General features: G+C 33.2%; 3 protein-coding genes across 4 annotated transcripts in view; 1 reads left to right on the top strand and 2 right to left on the bottom strand.

The window, feature by feature from the left end:
- Window positions 1-1,369: 1,369 nt before the first annotated feature.
- The window catches only part of LOC144848098 (uncharacterized), a 52,854-nt gene continuing 33,246 nt past the window's right edge, over window positions 1,370-20,977 (bottom strand). The window contains exons 2-7 of one of the 2 annotated variants that reach the window (XM_078704787.1): window positions 5,003-5,074; window positions 4,597-4,633; window positions 4,150-4,296; window positions 3,283-3,468; window positions 2,787-2,897; window positions 1,370-2,439 (exon numbers count right to left, since the gene is read on the bottom strand). In XM_078704787.1, coding sequence (XP_078560913.1) covers window positions 2,327-2,439; window positions 2,787-2,897; window positions 3,283-3,468; window positions 4,150-4,296; window positions 4,597-4,633; window positions 5,003-5,047 — 639 coding nt within the window. In that variant the 5' untranslated portion in view covers window positions 5,048-5,074 and the 3' untranslated portion in view covers window positions 1,370-2,326. Of the gene's footprint in view, window positions 2,440-2,786; window positions 2,898-3,282; window positions 3,469-4,149; window positions 4,297-4,596; window positions 4,634-5,002; window positions 5,307-20,977 lie in introns of those variants that run through there. The other variant, XM_078704785.1, reaches the window with a different exon arrangement.
- On the top strand, window positions 5,401-9,690 carry LOC144849163 (D-beta-hydroxybutyrate dehydrogenase, mitochondrial-like). Its single transcript, XM_078706187.1, has 5 exons — window positions 5,401-5,770; window positions 6,148-6,360; window positions 6,984-7,166; window positions 7,417-7,554; window positions 7,757-9,690. Exons 1-5 carry the CDS (start codon window positions 5,500-5,502, stop codon window positions 8,149-8,151), a joined length of 1,200 nt encoding a protein of 399 aa, XP_078562313.1. The 5' UTR covers window positions 5,401-5,499; the 3' UTR covers window positions 8,152-9,690.
- Window positions 10,238-19,264, bottom strand: LOC144849162 (ruvB-like 2). Its single transcript, XM_078706185.1, has 14 exons — window positions 19,165-19,264; window positions 18,011-18,190; window positions 17,450-17,522; window positions 16,888-17,017; window positions 16,498-16,564; window positions 15,838-15,944; window positions 15,397-15,490; window positions 14,880-15,003; window positions 14,320-14,414; window positions 13,815-13,933; window positions 13,264-13,383; window positions 12,565-12,694; window positions 12,110-12,227; window positions 10,238-11,418 (listed from the first exon to the last, which is right to left on the bottom strand). The coding sequence occupies exons 1-14, from the start codon at window positions 19,174-19,176 to the stop codon at window positions 11,393-11,395; spliced, it is 1,395 nt and encodes a 464-aa protein (XP_078562311.1). The 5' UTR covers window positions 19,177-19,264; the 3' UTR covers window positions 10,238-11,392.

The raw sequence follows: 20,977 nt of genomic DNA, 5'->3' as shown, positions 1-20,977 counted from the left end.
AGCGATGGATTTATGCGACTGTCGTTTGTCATTGGTCAACTCGCTTGCGTTGTGATTGTCCCTGCGTTTTTCTCGACGTCTTGATGATCAAAAACCCCGGGGTGTCTCCGGAGATCACTGCAGAGATTTGGTGTGGAAGGGGTAGGCTTAGTGGGAACCAAGAAGACGCAACGCAATGACGTAGACGCAACGTGCCGTAAGAACATAACGTGTCATGTGTCACAAGCGACGTGACCTATTATACTTTCTGCTTCGATGATTCAACTTCTCGTAAGAGGGGGGAACGCGAAATTGGTAGAAGAGTATATTCTTACGTTGCGGCAGAATTTTCTTCTAGTATGAACCAGGCTTTAACTGGGACTCCGTCTCAGTCTGTTAATCTGTTACACTGCCGATCTAAAAACAAAGCCGATTCCAGATTGTTATTTTATTTATGCTGTGTTTTATTTTTATGTAAAAAGGTCGAACTGCAAAAACAGAATTGTAAACTTCTTTATGCAGGATCCTTGCCATCAATTATATTGAAATTGTTATAAGTTATAAACGATGACTAAATAATTGTGAATGAATGAATGAATTTGTTACATCTACTTTATTACTAATCCGGAATTAGGGTTACACAATTCCGGATCAACTCCGCATTTTTTACTTGTACTGTGTTGTACAATCAGTATAAGGAAATACACGATAATATTTTGCTATGTACAAATGAATGATACTATTATTTTGACAAATAATAATTTTGTGCAATGAAAGCTCTATTTATTCAAGAAATGTCTCCTTGATGGCAAATAACTGAATTATTATTTATGTAAATTTGTACACGTTTTGTGTCCTTTGATTGTAATTTTGTAGTGATAAAAAACCTCGACTAAGAAATACCGGAATGGTGTCCGGCGGGGGATAGTTTATTACCATTAGTTAGGGTCTAATGTAAAGCACCTAGAGGGGTCAGTGATCCATTAGGCGCTATATAAATATTGTTTATTATTATTATTATTATTATAATTTCGGTCTGTCTGTAAATAACGTTTTAATCATTTCTCATAGTTTAATATTATTTAAAAATAGTGCCCTTTGTAAACTACTATTTATAATATTTACAATACACAACAATGACAATTAAATAAAAGATGATTATAGACATTTAAAAAGTTTATAAAAATATACTGAATTATTATCATTATTCGTTAAGAAACTGCTATGAAATTAAGATTTTTAATGTTTGTATTTAAAAAAAATCAAGATACCTTGATAAATATGGACAATATTGTCAGCCCATATAATGAAGGTTTTAATTTGCTAGAATACAGAGACAGTGAGTCAGAATACATATTAACACCAGGTTAAACAAAATGAATCTACAATATTACTTTTTTAAGAAATATACTTTTATTATTATAAAGTAGCAGGTATTATCATAAACTAGGGCATTCCCTATTGCACCTTAACATAAATCTACATTACAAGAAATACAGTAAATTATCTACAAAAAAAAATACAAAAACGCTGGTAAAATTGATTAAAAATGTTCTCTATACTTTTGTATGCAATCAAAACATTCGTATAATTGACAATTTGACAATGTCAGACCATCCAGATTGGAAAAATGAAATATTGGGTGGTTTTATAAAATTATAGAGGGCGCTATAACAGTATATCAAACCATAGAGGGCGCTAAAAATATTGGCATCTAATAAGTGTAAACATGGGTATGTCTGTGCTGCTCTTTGGAATTCTATCCCTCAACATATTACTAAATCAACATCTATTGCTATTTTTAAAAAAGAACTTAAAACGCATCTTTTTAATATCTAATACAAGCGCCTTTGATTTTTACTTCGGTTTAGTTAGTTTCGATACTGGCACTATACAAATACCTAAATTATTATTATACCAAGAGAATTATTTCACTTATTAAAGCATGAGTTATTATTACCGATATTAGTTTTCAATTCCCTTATCAATATCTAGATTATTATAAATTATAAATTAATGCATATCGGGATGGTGGATGGCGTGTCATACCTATAGTTAAGTCTGCATCAACGTCTACGTATGACACTCGTAAAGGACTACTAACATGATGTCTAAATAATGCCAACTAAAATTACTTCCAAGATAGACGTGCCATACTATCTAGATCTCCTAAATTAATCTTAATCTCCTAATCCTAGAGATTTGAAATTTGGTTATCTGCATATTACATTTATAATTATACACCATATATAGTTAATAAGCTAGAAAATATATTTGTAGCGGCCAATTTTGTTAATTTAGGATATTGACAAGTATTGAAATCTGGATGCATAAATCTGTCGCAGATTTAAGGACTGTTTTCAAGTTTGTTTCTCAATTTCTGGCAATGTTCAGCTGAAAGTGTCCCTCTCTCAGGTTTAGACAATTTCTCCCCCTGCTCATCAACGCACCAACACGTACCTGAGAAAATATTATTATAACAATAGAAATAGAAATTACAATTGCTCATGGCGTTGTGGATTTTCAACTACATGCTTCTTCTGTCTGTCTATGACAGTGGCTGTATGAGATAGTACATCAGGGTACCCCCCTATTCGTCTTGAAAAATGTACAAAGTTCTTTAAAGTGTGTACACTGGACCTCGATTTATAGCCCAGCAGAACCATGGAACGAGTGAGCTTCCTCTAACAGGATACGGATTACGGTTTCAGTGTCTTAAACACCTGGCTACTCACTCCTCTACATATATACATCTCAGAATTTGTGTGATGGTAAAAATGGAATAAATATAAAGAAACCATATTTACCAACAGATCCCCAGCATTGCATTGCTTCATAATTGCCATCACTGTCACACTGTGGTACCTGTGCTCCAATCATTGGTTTTTTCTCAGCTTTCTTTCTTTCACATATACCACCTGCAAAAGATTTTATACAGCATGAATAAACGCCCCCCATAGAACATCATTTTGAATAAACGCCCCATCGAATAAACGCCCTTGGCCTTTATTTATTTCCTCGAATAAACACCCAGCCACGTGAAAATATACACAATATTGTATTACAAAACATTTCTATTTGTAGTAGACATCATGATCTACAATTTACCAATCATTTTTACACAATTTTTACTGTATTTTATCCCTTTTCGATATTAAATGTGTATTTTTTCATATCTATTTATTTGATTATACAGTACATGCTACTGTACCATATTACACCCAAAAAAATAAACGCCTCCCCTGAATAAACTCCTCCCTCGAATAAAGTGTATGTAGGAATAATAAAATCCAATCTACTTACGCAGCAGGGCTTCACTTTCTTGCTTCAAATCTATTTCTTGGCATGTACCATCATGCACCATGTGTACAAACTCCTGATTACGTGAACATGTCGTGAATTTCAACATGCATTCACTACTATAAGTCTGGCCATCTGAACCACACACAGGTTCATATATTCTTGAGCAAGGAATATGACACATTCTCTCTGAGAATTAATCAAATAAACGACTTATGGAAAATGAAAATATACAGTAAAAATATTGACTAAACTTATATGTTATGTGTCCACAACAACAACTTTTAGACAAAGGGCCAGATAGAGCTTTGTGTGGTTATTCCGACAGTCAAAAGGATTGTTTAGGTATAATCTTCCAGTCACATGATTACAACAAGCAAACAAAGCAAGTACTATATTAGGAGAATTTCTATTTTGCCTAGAAAAAAGGAAAAACAAAGCGGAATAGGGTACTACAAAATGAAACAGTAGACATACAGTAAAAGTACAGCCCAAGCTCAATTGAGGATAGGAAGGATTTAAACAAGTACAGTAATAATGTTCATTAAAAAGATTCATTCGGTTGGTATTCCAAATAAAATATAATTATTATTATGGTTGAGATATAATTAACTATTATATTTTGTTTAGTAGTAATGTTATCTATGTATAACAATTTCATGTTACACACAGACAGAGATGTAATGAGATAAACTCTAGACGATGGGTGAAATAAAACACTTTCAGCTACCTAGACTAGAGGTTTCTTGGATCGTATAGTACAATTATGATGGCTGGAAAATCATAAAATAAGCTTTTGGGTCTTTTTCCTCACAACACAATTACATACATGCACTGATTTATCTTCAAGAAAACTAATATTATTGTCACCTTCAATAGGTTCCATGCAGGAGTAACCTCCACAACTATTTTGACAGCATTTCATTTTATTGTCACAGCTCAGGTCATTGTCACATGTATTGGCGCAGATGCCAAATTGACCATCCGACACATCTGGACAACGTCCTTTCTTACTCACTGAAAAAAAAAAAAAAAAATTATTATTATTTTACTAATAAAAATTGTTTTCCTCATTGTACAGGATATGAAGAAAATAAAGAGATGTAAAGTCTATATAGAGGGTGGTATAACAATAAAAATATACAACACATTATATAGAGGGCGCTATATTTATACACATTAAAATAGACATGTAAGTTGTGTAATGCCTCTTTTTTGTTACGAGGCACGCAAGGAGGAAATAAATAATTTATTAATTATTTCCTCCATTAGCGCAGAAAAACAAGTGAAAATGCTGCAGCTGGAAAAAAAACATACCAATTTGAATTTGACGATTTCTGTAACATTCTACAGTCTGAAAGAAAATATAACCACAAGAAATTATAAACGCTGTGTATATAAAATACAAATTATATAACAACACACTCATGGATGGTTCTGTTTAACAACATAATTGAGTTGTTTATGTATTTATAAGCATTTAAGTTAATCATCCAATAGATAGGGGCGAAACGACTTAGTGGCAAATGATGCTGGCGAAACAACTTCTCCTGAAAACTACTTTACTAGGTTAGGCCTAGGCCTAGAAATTAATATTATTTAGGCCTAGCTATTTCCTAAAATATTTGCCTTTATGTGCTAGAATGGTCATTAAACTATCAAACTGATTATAAAATGAACAATGTTGAAGATATCACTATATTAATAATAAAGTAATACTTACTACAAGTAATGAAAATATGATCAATAATGCATTTAATCTAGCCATGGTGGTACCATATACGGATGACGATGACAACAAAACTCCAACTTGGGCAACAAATAGATGTGTTATTACACGCCGAAACTGCCTTACCATAAATAAATATCAATACTTTAAATGTCTGGTTAAAGTTACTAATATTATAACGATGTTATTTCAACAAGCATACATTACAAATTATTGTCGTATTACCATAAATAATAATAAATAACCGATATTACCCACGATTTAAAAAGTATTTTTGTGAAAGACGGGCCTGGCGCGCCATATGAATCGTAGAACGTAAATACCGGAAGTTCGTTGTTCTAAAAATAAGTACTCGTGCTTAGTGAACCATGGCATTTCTAGATAATCGCTGTTTTATTTACCGCGATTGTCTTCAGTTGGTTCGTGTTCGTAGGCCTAGCTAGGCTAGCTATTTTTGTTTCTAGAAAAAACTTATTAACATTTTAAGTATAATGTCTCTGTATCATTTATATTTATTATCGTATTCGACGATAACGATAGTGTTTAGCGGTGCGGCTTTATCTCGCTATCTAAGTAATGAACTGGAGTTAAATTTTCCATCAATTTTGCTCCTCATCTTACCTACTGTTCTCCAACCTCTTAGCCAGTTCATCTTGGGAGGCATACTTGGCCTGATTGTCTTTGCGACTGCTTGCTATTACATCTTTAATAATCTTCCTCAGGGATATCTTCCAGTTGAAGAGAAAGCGGTGCTGATTACAGGTAATACAGGCTTTTTGTTTATTAAGTTTTAATAAAAGAACTAATTATTTAGCCGCTGTATAATTTATAAGTTGTAAGTATAGTAACTTAGTATGGCATATTCGAGTTGAGTATTTAATTATTAATAATAAAGTTTTATTATAATCATTTAGTACTCACACACAAAAAAAGCTTTCATTACATAACATTTTTACCATTCTAAATTAACATATTTTCCCAATTCAATTGAATATGGCAATTACTGTATTTACATTCATAAGGCCATTTTCATAATGTACTGAAAATATATGATCATATCATATAATAAATCATAATAATTAATACAGTCGTAATGTAGACATGATACAGCAACAATTACTATCAATTTTGTTACTTAGGATGTGACAGTGGGTTTGGCTACGAGACAGCTAAACAACTGGATGCCCTCGGCTTCCGGGTCTTTGCAGGGTGTCTAAAGAAAGGTGGCGATGGTGAACAAGCTCTTGTAGGCGATTGTTCGGATCGACTGGTCACTCTGCAATTGGACGTAACCAGTGATGAGCAAGTGAAGAAGGCTTTGGAAGTTGTTAAACATCAACTCTCCAAAAAAGGTGCTTTATGAAAAATTTTTTTTTAAAAATAAATTTTGCATAAAGCATTCTACTAAATAAAAAGTTCAAAATTTGTATGTAGACATACTCAAATCAGAGGCTGTATGAACTGAGACTATATTAATTGATGGGAGGGACTACAAATTTAGTTGGTGAGAGGGCAATTCAACCTTGTTATGGGGACCAGAAATTTAGGTGGGAAGGGGAGCCTCAACATTAATATAAGACAAGAATTTTTGTTGGTAAGAACTCAATCTTGTATTCTAACAATCACTTTGTTAATCGTAAAAGGGGCATAGGTCATTTCTTATCTAAACATTAAGAAGTAATGTAAACTTTACTTCATAGTCTATTTGGGACTATACTTGATCATATATGATATATGCAGATTTCTTATTAAAACTAACACTGGATCAACAACAATGATAAAAGATGAGCAGGATAATTTCTGAACAGCTGATAGAATGTATTATTAATCTTAAAAGGGGTCATTTTGTATCTAAACAAAGTTCAAACATTAAGTAAGTAATGTAAACTTTACTTCGTAATCTTAAGCTTATTTGTTTCTATCATAAAGCACTCGTGTTGGAAATCATAAATATCAAATCTTTGTTATCTTACAGAACTCTGGGGTCTTGTAAACAATGCTGGGCAGTGCATAATGGCAGAGACTGAGATCTGCTCATTAGACATATTCCACAAATTATGGAATGTAAATTTTCTAGGACAAGTACGGATGGTGAAGGCCTTTCTTCCGCTTCTTCGAAAATCAAAAGGTAGAATTGTAAACGTCACAAGTTTATGTGGTAAGTTACTATCTACCTTTTTGAGTCGAGTCGAAAAAAAAGTGATTCAAAATACCATTTGGATTTTTAAAATATATATTTTTTATCAGAAAACAAAAAAATATAAATAAAATATTTCGAGCCAGGGACACAGCATTAGAGCTTTTAACACTCTGGTTAAAAATTTACTAACATACTAAATTGTCTATGTAGTAATAGTATGGAATGGTTATATTGTCAGCCAAATTACCAACATGAATCTATTATTCAGCTTTGTTATTTATGCCAAGTCTTCCGGCCTACTGCTCCTCAAAGGCTGCAACGGACATGTTCACAGACGTTCTACGCAATGAAATGAAAAAATGGGGAATAAAGGTGTCGGCGGTAGAACCAGGTGGTTTCAAAACTGGTAAGAAATAGTAATAACAGACAGTTATTTAATTGAAAACTTGAGCAAGAAAAAGTTGTAGAAAGTTTGTGTAGGCCAGTTGATAAACTAAGGAAAACTGCAGAAAACTTTTTTGAGGAAGTTAGGTTGTCTACCTCAACAAAAAAGCGTAATACATTTTAGTTCATTCTAATTTCTCCCTGGTTTATTCCTTTCTCTTCAGCTGCCACAACTTCAGGTTTGATGCAAAAAACACTTAAAGAACTGCAAGAGCAACTTCCAGCCAACTTACGTCCCATCTACGGTGACCATTACTTTAAAAACATGTCTAGCCGCTTCTACACAGAAAACGATTCCCGACTGGAAACAGATATTTCACCAGTGTCGGACACTATAATCCACGCTCTTCTAGCCAGACGTCCGAAGACGCGGTACGCCTGCGGCTTCTTAGCACCTATTTACGCATGGCTGTTTAACCATCTACCGAGTCCGATTCTCGATTTTATGGCTAGCTTTTCAGGGACGTTGATCACAAAATCAGACATGGTAGATGCGGTTGTAAATGGAAACAAAAAAGCACAAGAAAATACAAAAAACGCTAATTTAAAGCAAGAATAAAGACGTTTTGTAAATATTCATATTGCCAGAATCATGCCTGTTAATTTACGCTCAAAAACGTTTCCATTTAGCTTCATTCAAAACTTTAGGTTATAGTATTTTTTTAAAATTTGAAGCTTATGAATTTTATAATTTGACAAATGACGTGTATTTTTATAATTTTGTATAGATTAGTGTAAGATTGATTTGTGTTTGGTGATCAATGTCTCCATTATTGGACACATTCATTGCAGTAGGCTTACATATATGATTACATTTGCCTATTATATACTGTAGATTAAGGAATACGGTGCTACAGTTATATAAACTTACCACCCCCAATTTAGGCTAAATTGGAACACAAGAGTTTGTTAATCCCTGGAAATTAGTAAAAAGATAAATATTTTGGCACATATGGCGTTTCATACATATAATACATTTTCAGACAAAAATCGAAAAGCCGACTGGTGGGCTTACATAAAAAAATAACTACAGACTTGGGACAAGTCTATCTGGGACTATACTTGATCATTATAATGGTGTTATACAAATTTCTTAAAGATGTATTGTCCCTTGAAACACAAAAAAATGAAGGTCAAAATTTTCTAAATCTAAATTGGTAATATCAAAGTAATATTAAAGTTATTCACTTTAAGTCAAAAATTCGAGCCAAAAGCAACAAGTTTACGTAATTAACAGGTAAATTAGTTTGATTACATTTCGTCTGGAAAATCGTCGCGAGCAAAAGTAAACAAAGATTTCAAACCACAAGTACGCATTATGCATATGCTAATTAGGATTGTTTACAACTCGTCACGGTTGAGAAGGTATTTTCACACAGATCGTGATGAAGTTTTATGATTATGCATACAGAGTAGCCAAACAAGCGCGTTTTATTATGGGGTATGTTTTGATCGAAAACTTTGACTGGAAGTCAGAGTTATTTTTTTAACAAAAAAACGTCTGTATTTCAGTTAAATTATTTTTTTTTCGACAAATTTTTGGTGATAGTTAATAACTATTATGATACTTCAAAATGACCCACCTTTTTTTGAAATCTGTTATTTTTTATTTTTTTGGAATTTGTCAAAGGGACAATACATCTTTAAATAACACTGGATATATCAACAACAATAATAAAAGATGGCAGATGCAGGCTAATTGTTTTTTTTTTCCTGAAAAGCTGATAGAAGGTATAGCCAATTAAATTCTAAGGATGTTTTCTTCTGCCTATATATTTTTTTTTAATTATAAATTTACATACAGATGGAAATTATAGGGAAATCTGCGATATTTTTAGATTTACATTAGTTCAACATAATTTCTGTTACGGGTAAATTACAGATTTAATTCAAAAAATAAATAGAATAACTAAGTTGAATAAATAATTGCATAGGACTACGCTCAATATTCAGCCTTTTTGTATAGCATTGAGTACAGTTGTGCTTGAAATATCTATCTTATCCAAAGATTGGTTTCATATGGAAACTGAAATTAAATTTAGTAGCTATTTTGATCTTATAAAGCATTCCTTTAATTATTAAACATCTCAAGTTTTAAGCATTGCTATTAAAAAGTGTGCATTATTGTAACCTATTTATATTACAAATTTAGCAATAAGTAGTGTTAAACGTTAAGATTGAAGTTATAACCATTGATAGCATTTGTAACATTAAACAAATAGTAGTATGCTGTACATATTAGTTTGTCTGAGTGATATTGTAGTCTACTCTCACATTGGCCACCTTTTTTTGGTGATGATGCATTCAGTCCACTACAAAATTTTATAGAGTGGAAGTTGCTTTGTTTTGTCCTGCACACAACTTTTTGCGATAAAATTAACATATTAGTTCGATTCAGGGAAACAATTCAGTCGTTTGTACTTGGGATAAATAAATTGACCTGGTTAGTTTTTACCAAAGATTTGTAAAGTAAAAAGTGTTTCCATTGTGTGTTTATACCAAACAACAAAATGTGGATATCTTATTGATACCAATCAATAATTTGGAAATGCAAAAAGTTTAAGTTTAAGCTTAATTCAGTACAGTTCAATCCATACAGATTTATAACAACATCTGTGGTTTGAAGGTTTGAAACCAACAACAAATTCAAATTGATACAAAAAGTCATGTTTATTTCAATTGTACACTTCAAAATACTGAACAAACAAACATACTGCCACCCAGTTTAATGTTTTTATCTCTGATTAAATGAAATTGTTAAACTATTTATTCTTTAAATTTGAAATTTCAGGATCATGCCACTTATAAGTATACAAAAAAATCAATATTAATTGTATTATAGCTAAAGACACTAGACCTACAATTTCTGACTTTTGTAATTTTAAATAATATTACTGTACTTTAAAAACATTAAACCAGGTCATTCCTTGTCTTCAATGTACGTTTGATGGTAAATTATGATAAAAAGAGAGAAGCAATGCACTATATCTATCTAAGTAGATTGTGTCGTGTAGCCCTAGCTAGTAAAGAGCGGTAACGTAGGAACATCGTATGCTAGCAATAGGCATAGCCCAGCGTTGTCTCGTACTCTGAATTGTCTGTCCTATTTGGGCAGAATCTGTTAATACAAATTGGGGGACACCTGGTATTTTCTGTGAAAACTTACGGTTCTTTTATTTGTTTACCCTTTCACGATCGATCGAAAATTGGGTGCATCACATCACAATATGAAAATATCAATCCGCGCACGAGGCGAGGCATTCTGGTATTTATTGTGGGCTGCTTAAATTATCAACTTATTTTTCACATTTGTAACCATTTAAAGATGAAAATGTAGTGTGACCTTAAATTAGGTAAAAGGTCTAGTGGCTTTAAGTAAAAATTACTTTTATCTAGAATACACGTATACAAATATGTTAACTAATGTAACACTAGACATTTAGTATAAAAAGAACTTTTTAGATTTGGAAGTTGGTAAATGTTTTACCATAACACTGACAGCAGTTCAACAACAAAAAAAGGATAAAAATATACAATATAATGCTTTAATATAATTGTAACACTAAATAATAATTTAGTTTAACTTGAATTTATTTTTATTGATATTCTTACATCTAGTAGTAGATCCAGTGGAAAATGGTATTATAGTTACATAGTCATGTATAATAACATCATGTTGGTGGGTTGGCTGGACAGACAGAGTCTAGGTAAGCATAAATAGGCAATCTGGGCAATCAGAGGCTAGGTAGACCATCTTACCTCTTCTTGGAATGTTCTCAATAGATGTATTTACTTGGAAATCAAGATGTTTCCATTTCATCTTTGTCTTCACAATTTAAAAAAAAAAAAAGAAACATTTAAATAAAATACAGCTAATTCAACCAAAACCATAAACCATTTGGTCTCAAAAATAAATTTTGTACTATTAAAAATTTAGATTTTTGAACGCATTTTCCACAATGCATGTTAAATCTATTGTTTACTATAAATTCTAGATGCCAAATATTTTTTAATAGCACCCTCTATGTTTGGATGTATTTTAACAAAATATATAGCACTATACTATTACTATATACTATACACTATCTATGGATTGTCCATGCTTTTATATTTTATTTTTCTAAAATCTGGACCTTGGAAAAAGGCATACTAAAAACCCAAGTATTTTGAGGCCATATAGCAAGTTTACTTTATTATGTATTTTTATTTAATGTAAAAGTAGCTTTAGTAACTGCTTAGATGTTTTCCCTACTCTGACATAATTAGTACTTTATACTAAGTAGCTCGGTGTTCTAGAGATATGAACGCCAGGCTGGTGATCTGGAGATCATGGTTTGGAATCTCACCTGAGAATTACTTGCAAATATTTTCTCAATGTATTTAGTATAAAGTACAAAGTATGTCAGAGTAGGGCAAAACATCTGACCAATTACTCAACAGCCTGACGCAAAGCTACTCCACAGTAGCTTTAGTAATGTAATGAAGTATGTATTTTCCAAATAAATTCAAATATTTACCTGTCACTTCACTGAACATAAATTCTTGCTGATATTCCTTGAGGAACTGAGTGGATCTCGATTCATCCAGGAACAAGGAGTAGACTCTCTTTATATCTTCAATGCCTATGTCGGTGCCCTACAGTACATGAAGAGATACAAACGTTGTATGGTCATCACAATTTTTAATATGCCTATTGATGTACTGAATATTTTAGGCTTCATTGCCTGATCCAAATATTAACATTTATTATTGTAATTTTTAATTTCATTTAATGGTGCTTTAAATTGTATTGGTATTCGATCATTACCTCAAAGAATACAATATTGTATTGAAAGATTGAACATGCAATTGTTAGTAACTCATAGATTTTTAAATACACATTCCTGTGAGCTAAACAACAACAAAAATTACTATGAATGTAAAAAACATTTATACATTTCAATGAATATGCATTTCTGCTTCAAATTCATACCTTTCGTTTTCTGCAAACCAAACTAGATGCAGTAATCAACTGGATTGCATAACGAAGCGATGTCTCCAAGCCAATACGAGTGAGAACTATAGACGCGTCGTCAGACATCTCTACATCCTCTTCTTCACATCTAAAAAAAGAATAATTCTAAATTTAATTTACATAAACATAAAATAAGGATTTTTAAACATAAATGAGCGGTTACAGATACAGTACTTTTACATGCAGAGGGCAATTTATGTATGGTTTTAATTAACATTAACATCGACAAGGGTTCGAGGCTCACTTGCTCCATGGTTCAGGTAGTAGAACAAGACCTCAAAGGATTATAAACCATAGGTCCAGTGTACACATCTAGCTAACATCACTTTAAAGAACCTAGCACATCTTTCGAGATGAGTAAGGGTTTTAACTAGGTGTACTAGTTCAGACACAGCCACTGTCGCACAGAGCCACTCACTATAACACAGTGCACTGAGCCCTCTGGGAGAACAGTCTTTGACTGTATAGGCTACCCACTCTAAAGGTCAAAGCACTTTACTTTAGGCTCTGTCTACTATCAAACTAGTTTGACAAAACAAGTGTGATGTGCCCAAATATGGTAGTGATATACCCAAATATGGTAGTGATATGACATCATAATGTCCATATATGGGCACATCACATACAGTTTGATAGTGTAGACAAAGCTTTGCTCACCTGATTTTGAGAATCTGTTGGAGTTCTTTCTCGGAATATGGCTTTGTAGATATGATGAGTAACCTGTCCAACAAATCAATAGGAATGCCATGGGGACTTTGGTATTTTGTGCCACGAATCCTGTTAATAAAATAAAAATAGTAATAAAGTAGTTTGATTCTACAGTACATAAAGCTCAGTCTACAAATTTTATGCGACTTGCAAAATGTGATGTGCCCATATATTGACACAATGTCATATCACTACCATATGTGGGCATATCACTACCATATTTGGGCACACTTTTTTGTCAAACTAGTGTAGTGTAGACGGAGCTTAAGATTGCATTTCCAAAATGTCATTCGTTACTAAGATAGAAATTGGTTCTAAACCAATATCTTCACCTTATATTTTTTATTTTATTTATTTAGAGATGAACAACTTGATAGAATATTGATCTTTCTTTTCGTTCACTTTGACATTGTATTGAAATTGCTAGTATTACAATTTTACTCTTCTCTTGTATTACTTGTGTTCGATAAATGAATAAAATTTAATAAAATTTTCTTTACTTTGTAATTCCTCTGTTGGTAGCCATAATAAGGATTGGCGCCATGTCGCTTTCCAAAGCTCGGTTCAAAAACGAAAAACACTCAATATCGAGCATATGTACCTCATCTACAAATAACACCTAAAAAAGAAAATAACACATTCAAAATATGGTCATAAAAAGATATGTCAGAACATGGCATGTGAAATTCCTTTCCCTATGTTAAAATATACAGTCTATTTCGTGCTTAGCTTACATGGATAAACCGACAATAGCCTTTCTCCTCAAAGAGCAAGATATAACTTGAAAAGTAGACATTTTAATTGAACACCCCTCTCCACAAATGGTATAGTCTACTGAACAATGGACTTGCTTGAGAAATCTACAACCATCATTCATAACATAGCACACCTCTATTAAAGGGACACTTTGTTGGGTATCCCCTTTTTTAATACTCATCAACTCAAGATAAACATTTAGATTGCATTTCTCCAATTTGTAGATTTAAGAACTAGTTTTCAACTTACTCCTGGTACAATGTCAGCCTTTCCTTCCTCTCGCCATTCAGCCACCTTAGCGTTAATCTGCTCTCTAACTTCAGGCTTAATCTCACCCGTGTCCCCTGTATTGATACAATGTTATGTAGACTAGTATTACGTTCAACCAATAAAAGGTACATACAATACCCCGCATTATAAGGTGTGTTAGTACTTTGTTATGTTATTTTGATTACCTAACAAACTTCAGTAATACAGTAGATAGTATGGCACCCAAGAAAAAGAGAGAGTGGTATGTCAAAATAGTATGGAATATCAGACTAGCATGTCAAAAACATGTCTCTGCCATACTGCTTGGGAGATACTACGTTCGTCACCTCGTCCTTCAGGTGGGATGTAAAGTTGTTGGTCCTGCACACATGGACAATAAAAAACTCGGTACAGTATATTAAAAGGGTAGAGGATTGCCTCTCAGTGTGTTTATCAGGGATCTCTACCTGGCCCCTCTGGGAGAACAGTCTTGTACAGAAAAGGTCACAAAGTATAAAGAAATATGGATGTAGAATTATAAGGGAAGCATCCAGCCATACCTGAAAACAGAGCTAAGAATCCTTGTGTACGACTGTTGATGACATCAATCTCATGTAATGTTACTGTGTGAACTACCTCTTTTCTCTTCTGTAACTCTCCTTCTGGACACTGGACAAACTTAGTCTGCAAAATGAAAATAATTTGAGGTCAATCACAGAATGCAGTTAAAGATGTATTTTTTTTTCGACTTAAAGTGAATAACTTTAATATTACTTTGATATGGCCAATTTAAATTTAGAATATTTTGACCTTCATTTTTTGTGTTTCAAGAGACAATACATCTTTAAACACATTTTTTCTACATGGTTAATTACCATGAATTTAAACTTTAATATTCAATACGTACCTGCACTTCATTAACATTTACTGCAGTCATATTTCATTGCCATGCGAAACAGATTTTTACTGGCTTAGGAAAATGATTATTTGTATTACGTATCTGTTTTCGTAATATTTGCTTAACCCTCACATACAGCCTACATACACCAAAGAACTGAAACTAAATGAGTCACTTACCTGAGGACCCATAGCATCATAATCACGGGCACGTGTAAAGCTTCGACCCAGTTTGCTAATCTTCCCTGTGGCTTTATCAATTGTGATGATGTCTCTATTTAAAATTAGAAAAATACACATACACATTCAGAGAAATTTATATCAGTTTTACCAAACATTTTTTCTTTATAAAAGATTAAATTTTTATGGAAGCAGGGTAAACAAACAACCCATAACAAGTGAGATGTGCCGACAAGCTCTGTCTACACTAGTCTGACAAAAAAAGTGTGAAGTGGCCAAATATGGTAGTGATATGCCCAAATATGATAGTGATATGCCCAAATATGATAGTGATATGCCCACATATGGTAGTGATACATCATGTCCATATATGGGCACATCGCATTTTTTTGTTGCATAAAGTTTGATAGTGTAGACAGGGCTTTAAAGAAGTCCACTCACCCAGCTTGTACTTTTTCTTTTGTGAGAGATTCTATCATTTTTGTGCCAAGGTCATATATCGTTTCCATCTCGGTTGTTTTCAGTGTCAGCTTACCGACTTTAGCGCCCTATAAAAACAAATCAAAATTTAACTACATTTATTGGCAGTTCCAAGAATTGTCCGATAAAACACCTATAGGATATAGAGACATCATCATTATTATTTTGTACAACGTTTGTTGCGAACAACAATGCCAGTTAGTCCAACATCTGAATAATGGATGAAACTAAAGCCAGGACTAAGGACTGGCTGGTCCTATCATTGATCAAGAGCTTCTCTCGTCCAGTGCCCACCTTGACCAGAGGCATAAGCCAATATGTCTGAGGCAGATACTAGAAGCAGGGGCTGCCATAAGAGTCAGCAGCTCCATATATACAGCACTCAATATTCACAGATGGCCTTCCATCTAACTGGGCCCAATGTTGCTTAACTTTAATGATCTGACGAGAACCGGTTTTTTAACATGGTAAGGCCGTAAGTTTCATATATCATTATATCTGTACACACTAAAGCTCTCTACACTATAAAACCACCATGTCATACCACTAACACATTGGGGTATATCAAACTTTTTTTGTCAAACTAGTTGAATAGTGTAGACAGAGCTTAAAAATACTCACAGTTCCAGTGGCTGGTCTATCTATCTGTATTTCTACAACTTCTCCTTCTATTATCTCTGTTTCTTCCCTACCAAGAAAAATGTTTTATAAACTATGAATTCAACAAGTTGATTTAACCTTATGACCTAACTTTTTATTTAAATCTTACTGTAATGATTTGGAATTAATTGTGTATTGAGGGCGCTGCGTAGTCATTCTGTAATTGGAATACAGGTGACACTGTGTGATATAGGCCGTGCGTAAGCAGAGTTTTTGTTCGTTTTTGCTCATACATGGTTAAACTGTACAATTTCATCTATAGTATTTAAAATAATATAAAATATCTACTTATGACAAGGTTTACTAGTATTATAACAACAAAATAATAACACTCATTAATTGGTAGCTTACTTTATTCTTACTCCAATAGACCTTCTAAAGGCCTGAGTAAGAGCTTCTGTCTTGCTCATCTCCAGGGAGTAAATCTCACTTCCACCCATTGCTGTGAAAGGTGTATCTTGGCCTAGGGCTTGGGCCATACCTATATAAAAAAAACAACATTATTTTATAACAGCTAAACATTTACTTTAAAGACCTTAAAAAAGGACAAGGATAAGGAAATACACATTTTGCTTATTAGTAACAAATCCAAAGACATTTTTCTTACTAATTAAAATACCAGTTTACTTGCAATTTTCAAATTCAAGGAAAAATACTCAAATATATACAATGAATGGGTAAAATAAATAACGAATACATCTTATGGATCATGTAAAAATTATTCTAATGCAGTTACTGCAGTAACTATTTTCTGTTACAACAGCAACGTATCATAGTTTATTATTAAGTTTTTGAGGTATTCACTGCAATAAAAAGGTGTGCATGATACTCAAAAAGATCCCCAAAAAATGTAATTTTAGTTTTGTGACCTGGTCCTCTAAAAGTTAAAGTATAAACAGAATGACTAGCCTACCCATAGCAATTGCTGTTTTTCCTGTGCCAGGTTGTCCAGCTATCAAGACAGCTCGACCTGCTATTTTACCCTCCTGCAAAGAAGAAAGTGAATGCTAAGTTAGAAACAAACAGCAATTAATATTCATGATAATCCAAACTAAGCTCTGCCCATACTATCAACTAGTCTGACAACAAAATGTGATATGCCCAAATATGGTAGTGATATGCCCAAATATGGTAGTGATGACATCATCGTGTCCATATATGGGCACATTTCTTTGTCACATCAAGTTTGATAGTGTAGACAGAGCTTTAGATGGCAACATATTATTTTTTGTTTATTGCTAAATTGAAATGATTGGTCTACAGTACATATTTTACGGACAATATTTATTTTTCTCATCTCATTTATCTTAATTTTTTTGCCACTTTTTTCAGAGAATTTTGTTGTTGTAGTGCTTTTCTGTGTTGATGCAATTTTTCTGTGTAATTTTTATTGTTTTATTTCTCTATATGAAATGCCAGTTTTAAAAACAAATTTCTGTTAACAAATAAAGATACTATATTCCTTTCTCAATACCTTAATCATTTCAAGGATGATGCCTGCAGCTCTGCGTGCTGCTACTTGGCCCACCATACCCTGTGAAACAGCTCTCGGTTCAAGTGCATCATCAAGACCTAAACCACGAATGTGAGAGTGGGCACCAATTCTCTCAATTCTTGTAACCTCTCGAACCTCTTGAACTTTTTGTGCTGTACTCTTTATCAGAAACAAAAGAAAAAATGATGAGTGTTCTTGGTTGCATATCAATTGCTATTTCAAGTTTAACTTTAAAAACTATTTTTATACCAAACATAATTACTTGAAAAACATACAGACAACCAGGGCAAGTTTCAGACCACAAAGAAATTTGATCTGATTTGAAGTAACAAATAACCAATTTATTTTAAATTTGTAAAGGTGTGTCACTGCAAGCTGGGATTTCCCATTGAAAGCAATTGAGTTCGCTGATTCCCCCACTCAGTAGGTCTAGAATGACGTGTACTGTATGTGTTATTGTTTGTATTGTAAAATCCGGAATAAATTGAATTGAAATTTAAAATGTCATTCACTTATTTGCATAATTAGAATGATTTATTTGATTTAATATAGTAATGATAGACATGTCTCTCCCATAAAGAAATGTTCATACAAGTGGTTGCTGAAACCACAGCAGCAAGCAAGCAACCAACAAGGTCATTTTCAAGGTAATCCATCAATCATATGGATTGAATGATGGTTGTCGCACAAAACATCAACATGATCATCCATCTATATTTTATATTATTAACTGTATTATTAAATATTATAATTCTGGTGGATCTACTATTACTAAAAAAGGAAGCTAGGCCTGTCTACTTTAATAAAGACACATGATCCCCTCCTTTCATTATACCCTAAATAGAAGCCTACAGTTCAGTAGCTAGAGGTTGAAACAGTCTAAATAATCCCGCCAGACTCACTGGCTGTGCATGGCAACCAAACACCTCACTAACTGCTTGCTCTCCCTCCGTCATCTGCACCTAGCTAGCCTAGCTATAGGCCAAGCCTAGTGCACATTTTCTTGTGTTATCAGTTTTGTTTTAACAATAAATATAACCACGGCAGATTGAACAATTTAAAACTACGTAAATTAAGTTTATCGTAACCTTTATAATATTTTTTAAGAAATTTGTTTTAAAAAATGTGCTTACCGACGCCGCCATTTTGATTTCAAATTTTTTACGTCTAGTCTCGAGGTATATTCAGAGCGTCATTCTGGCGACTGGAGCATCCACTACTTCTCTACGGAGCGCCATTTATGCCTTTATTAACTTCAATAATAGAAAGTGTACTACGGTAACTGCTCAAGTGGACCCAATTTAGCACCAGGGTAGCACAGTGATATAAAATAGAAATAAAGTCACTAAATTTCAATATCTTTTCGTATGTTAATACACTGTGCTCAAGTGAACCCAATATGGCGCCAGTGGAGCACAGTGATATAAAATAGAAATAAAGTCATTTAAGTTTCAATATCTTTTCGTATGTTAATACACTGTGCTCAAGTGGACCCAATTTGGCGCCAGTGGAGCACAGTGATATAAAATAGAAATAAAGTAATTTAAGTTTCAATATCTTTTCGTATGTTAATACACTGTGCTCAAGTGGACGTAATTTGAAGTCACTTGAGTTTAAATATCTTTTCGTATGTTAATACACTGTGCTCAAGTGGACACAATTTGGCACCAGTGGAGCACAGTGATGTAAACTAGAAATAAGTCACTGAATGTTAATATCTTTTCGTATGTTAATAAGTGGACCCAATTAAGTTTCAATATATTTTCGTATGTTAATACACTGTGCTCCAGTGGATCCAATTTGGCACCAGTGGTGGAGCACAGCGAAATAGTCACATACAAAAACATCGAGAACTAGAATTTAATTCGTCACTTTGACGAATTTTAGGTGATCATTTTTATAATTTTACTGATATTTAATTTTGCACGTATGTTAAATATTACTGCAAAATATTGATTTATGCAATCCTGTGACATGATATGATGCTTATGGTGCTGATTGGTGACTATTATGTGTCATAGAATATATGCTCTATACTCTACAGTGTACTGTATATCTATATACAGTGTAACATAGGTGAAATTACGGGACCCACATCATGTTTGAATTTTTAAAATTACTTCTGAAAATACTTCAAAAATATAACTTCCAGGTATATATGTTAAATATCGGTACTCTATAAAAATTAGTTTCAAGCCATATCAGTGATTTTAATAACTTGCGTTTGTCTAAGATAAATACTTATTTAGTGTCCCCGGAGAGTGCACCTATTCATGGAAATATGAAATTAAATATTAAGTCTCCAGTACTAGCCCACCATGGTTGTGGCAGAGCTAATAATAATGAAAATAGAGCCCAGAATTGCACTTATACTTATTACTATACATAATCACCTATGATAATAGTATGGTAATGTTAAAATTTCAACTATCCAGATGCGACTTCAAAGTTGTAGGTGTGGTTTTCTACTTTAAAACTTGACTTCGTATAAGGCCTAGTCCGACGGCGGAATTAGTCTACTTCGAAATTGGTCTAGAAATCGGCATCTTTGGAATATATTTGATCTTATTTCACTCTCCATTAACCCCATACAAAAACCATCGGAGACAAACTATCTGTTTAAAACATGTTCATTCTGGGGACGGTGCGGCCATACACACCAACTACCATAAAAGTTTATTCATAACATTTTACAATACAATATCTTGCATGAATCGGACATTTTCGCTACCAATGTAGCAACATTGATTAACAAAATCAAAATTTAACAGTGTGGCGTGTTGACCGCGAATGACTAACAATACCATCTTTCCCACTACACCTGCATAACCATTGCATAACAACGCACGGCATACCAAACCGGTTCGTACACCTGCGATGAAAATATAAATTCAATTTATTTTAAAAATGAGGGCGGCAAACATAAAATTTACGAGATAAAATACG

Source organism: Antedon bifida, chromosome 7, assembly GCF_963402885.1.
Source record: "Antedon bifida chromosome 7, ecAntBifi1.1, whole genome shotgun sequence".
Classification (NCBI taxonomy): Eukaryota; Metazoa; Echinodermata; class Crinoidea; order Comatulida; family Antedonidae; genus Antedon; species Antedon bifida.
This window is presented reverse-complemented; position numbering and strand designations above follow the sequence as displayed.

Coding starts and splice junctions, on each gene's coding strand:
- LOC144849163 (XM_078706187.1), top strand. CDS start 5,500: ATGTCTCTGTATCATTTATATTTATTATCGTATTCGACGATAACGATA. Junction 7,167..7,416: donor AAACGTCACAAGTTTATGTG/GTAAGTTACTAT, acceptor TCTATTATTCAG/CTTTGTTATTTATGCCAAGT. Junction 7,555..7,756: donor ACCAGGTGGTTTCAAAACTG/GTAAGAAATAGT, acceptor CTTTCTCTTCAG/CTGCCACAACTTCAGGTTTG.
- LOC144849162 (XM_078706185.1), bottom strand. Junction 17,018..17,449: donor AAAAACAGCAATTGCTATGG/GTAGGCTAGTCA, acceptor TTTTTTATATAG/GTATGGCCCAAGCCCTAGGC. Junction 15,945..16,497: donor ATAGACCAGCCACTGGAACT/GTGAGTATTTTT, acceptor TTGTTTTTATAG/GGCGCTAAAGTCGGTAAGCT.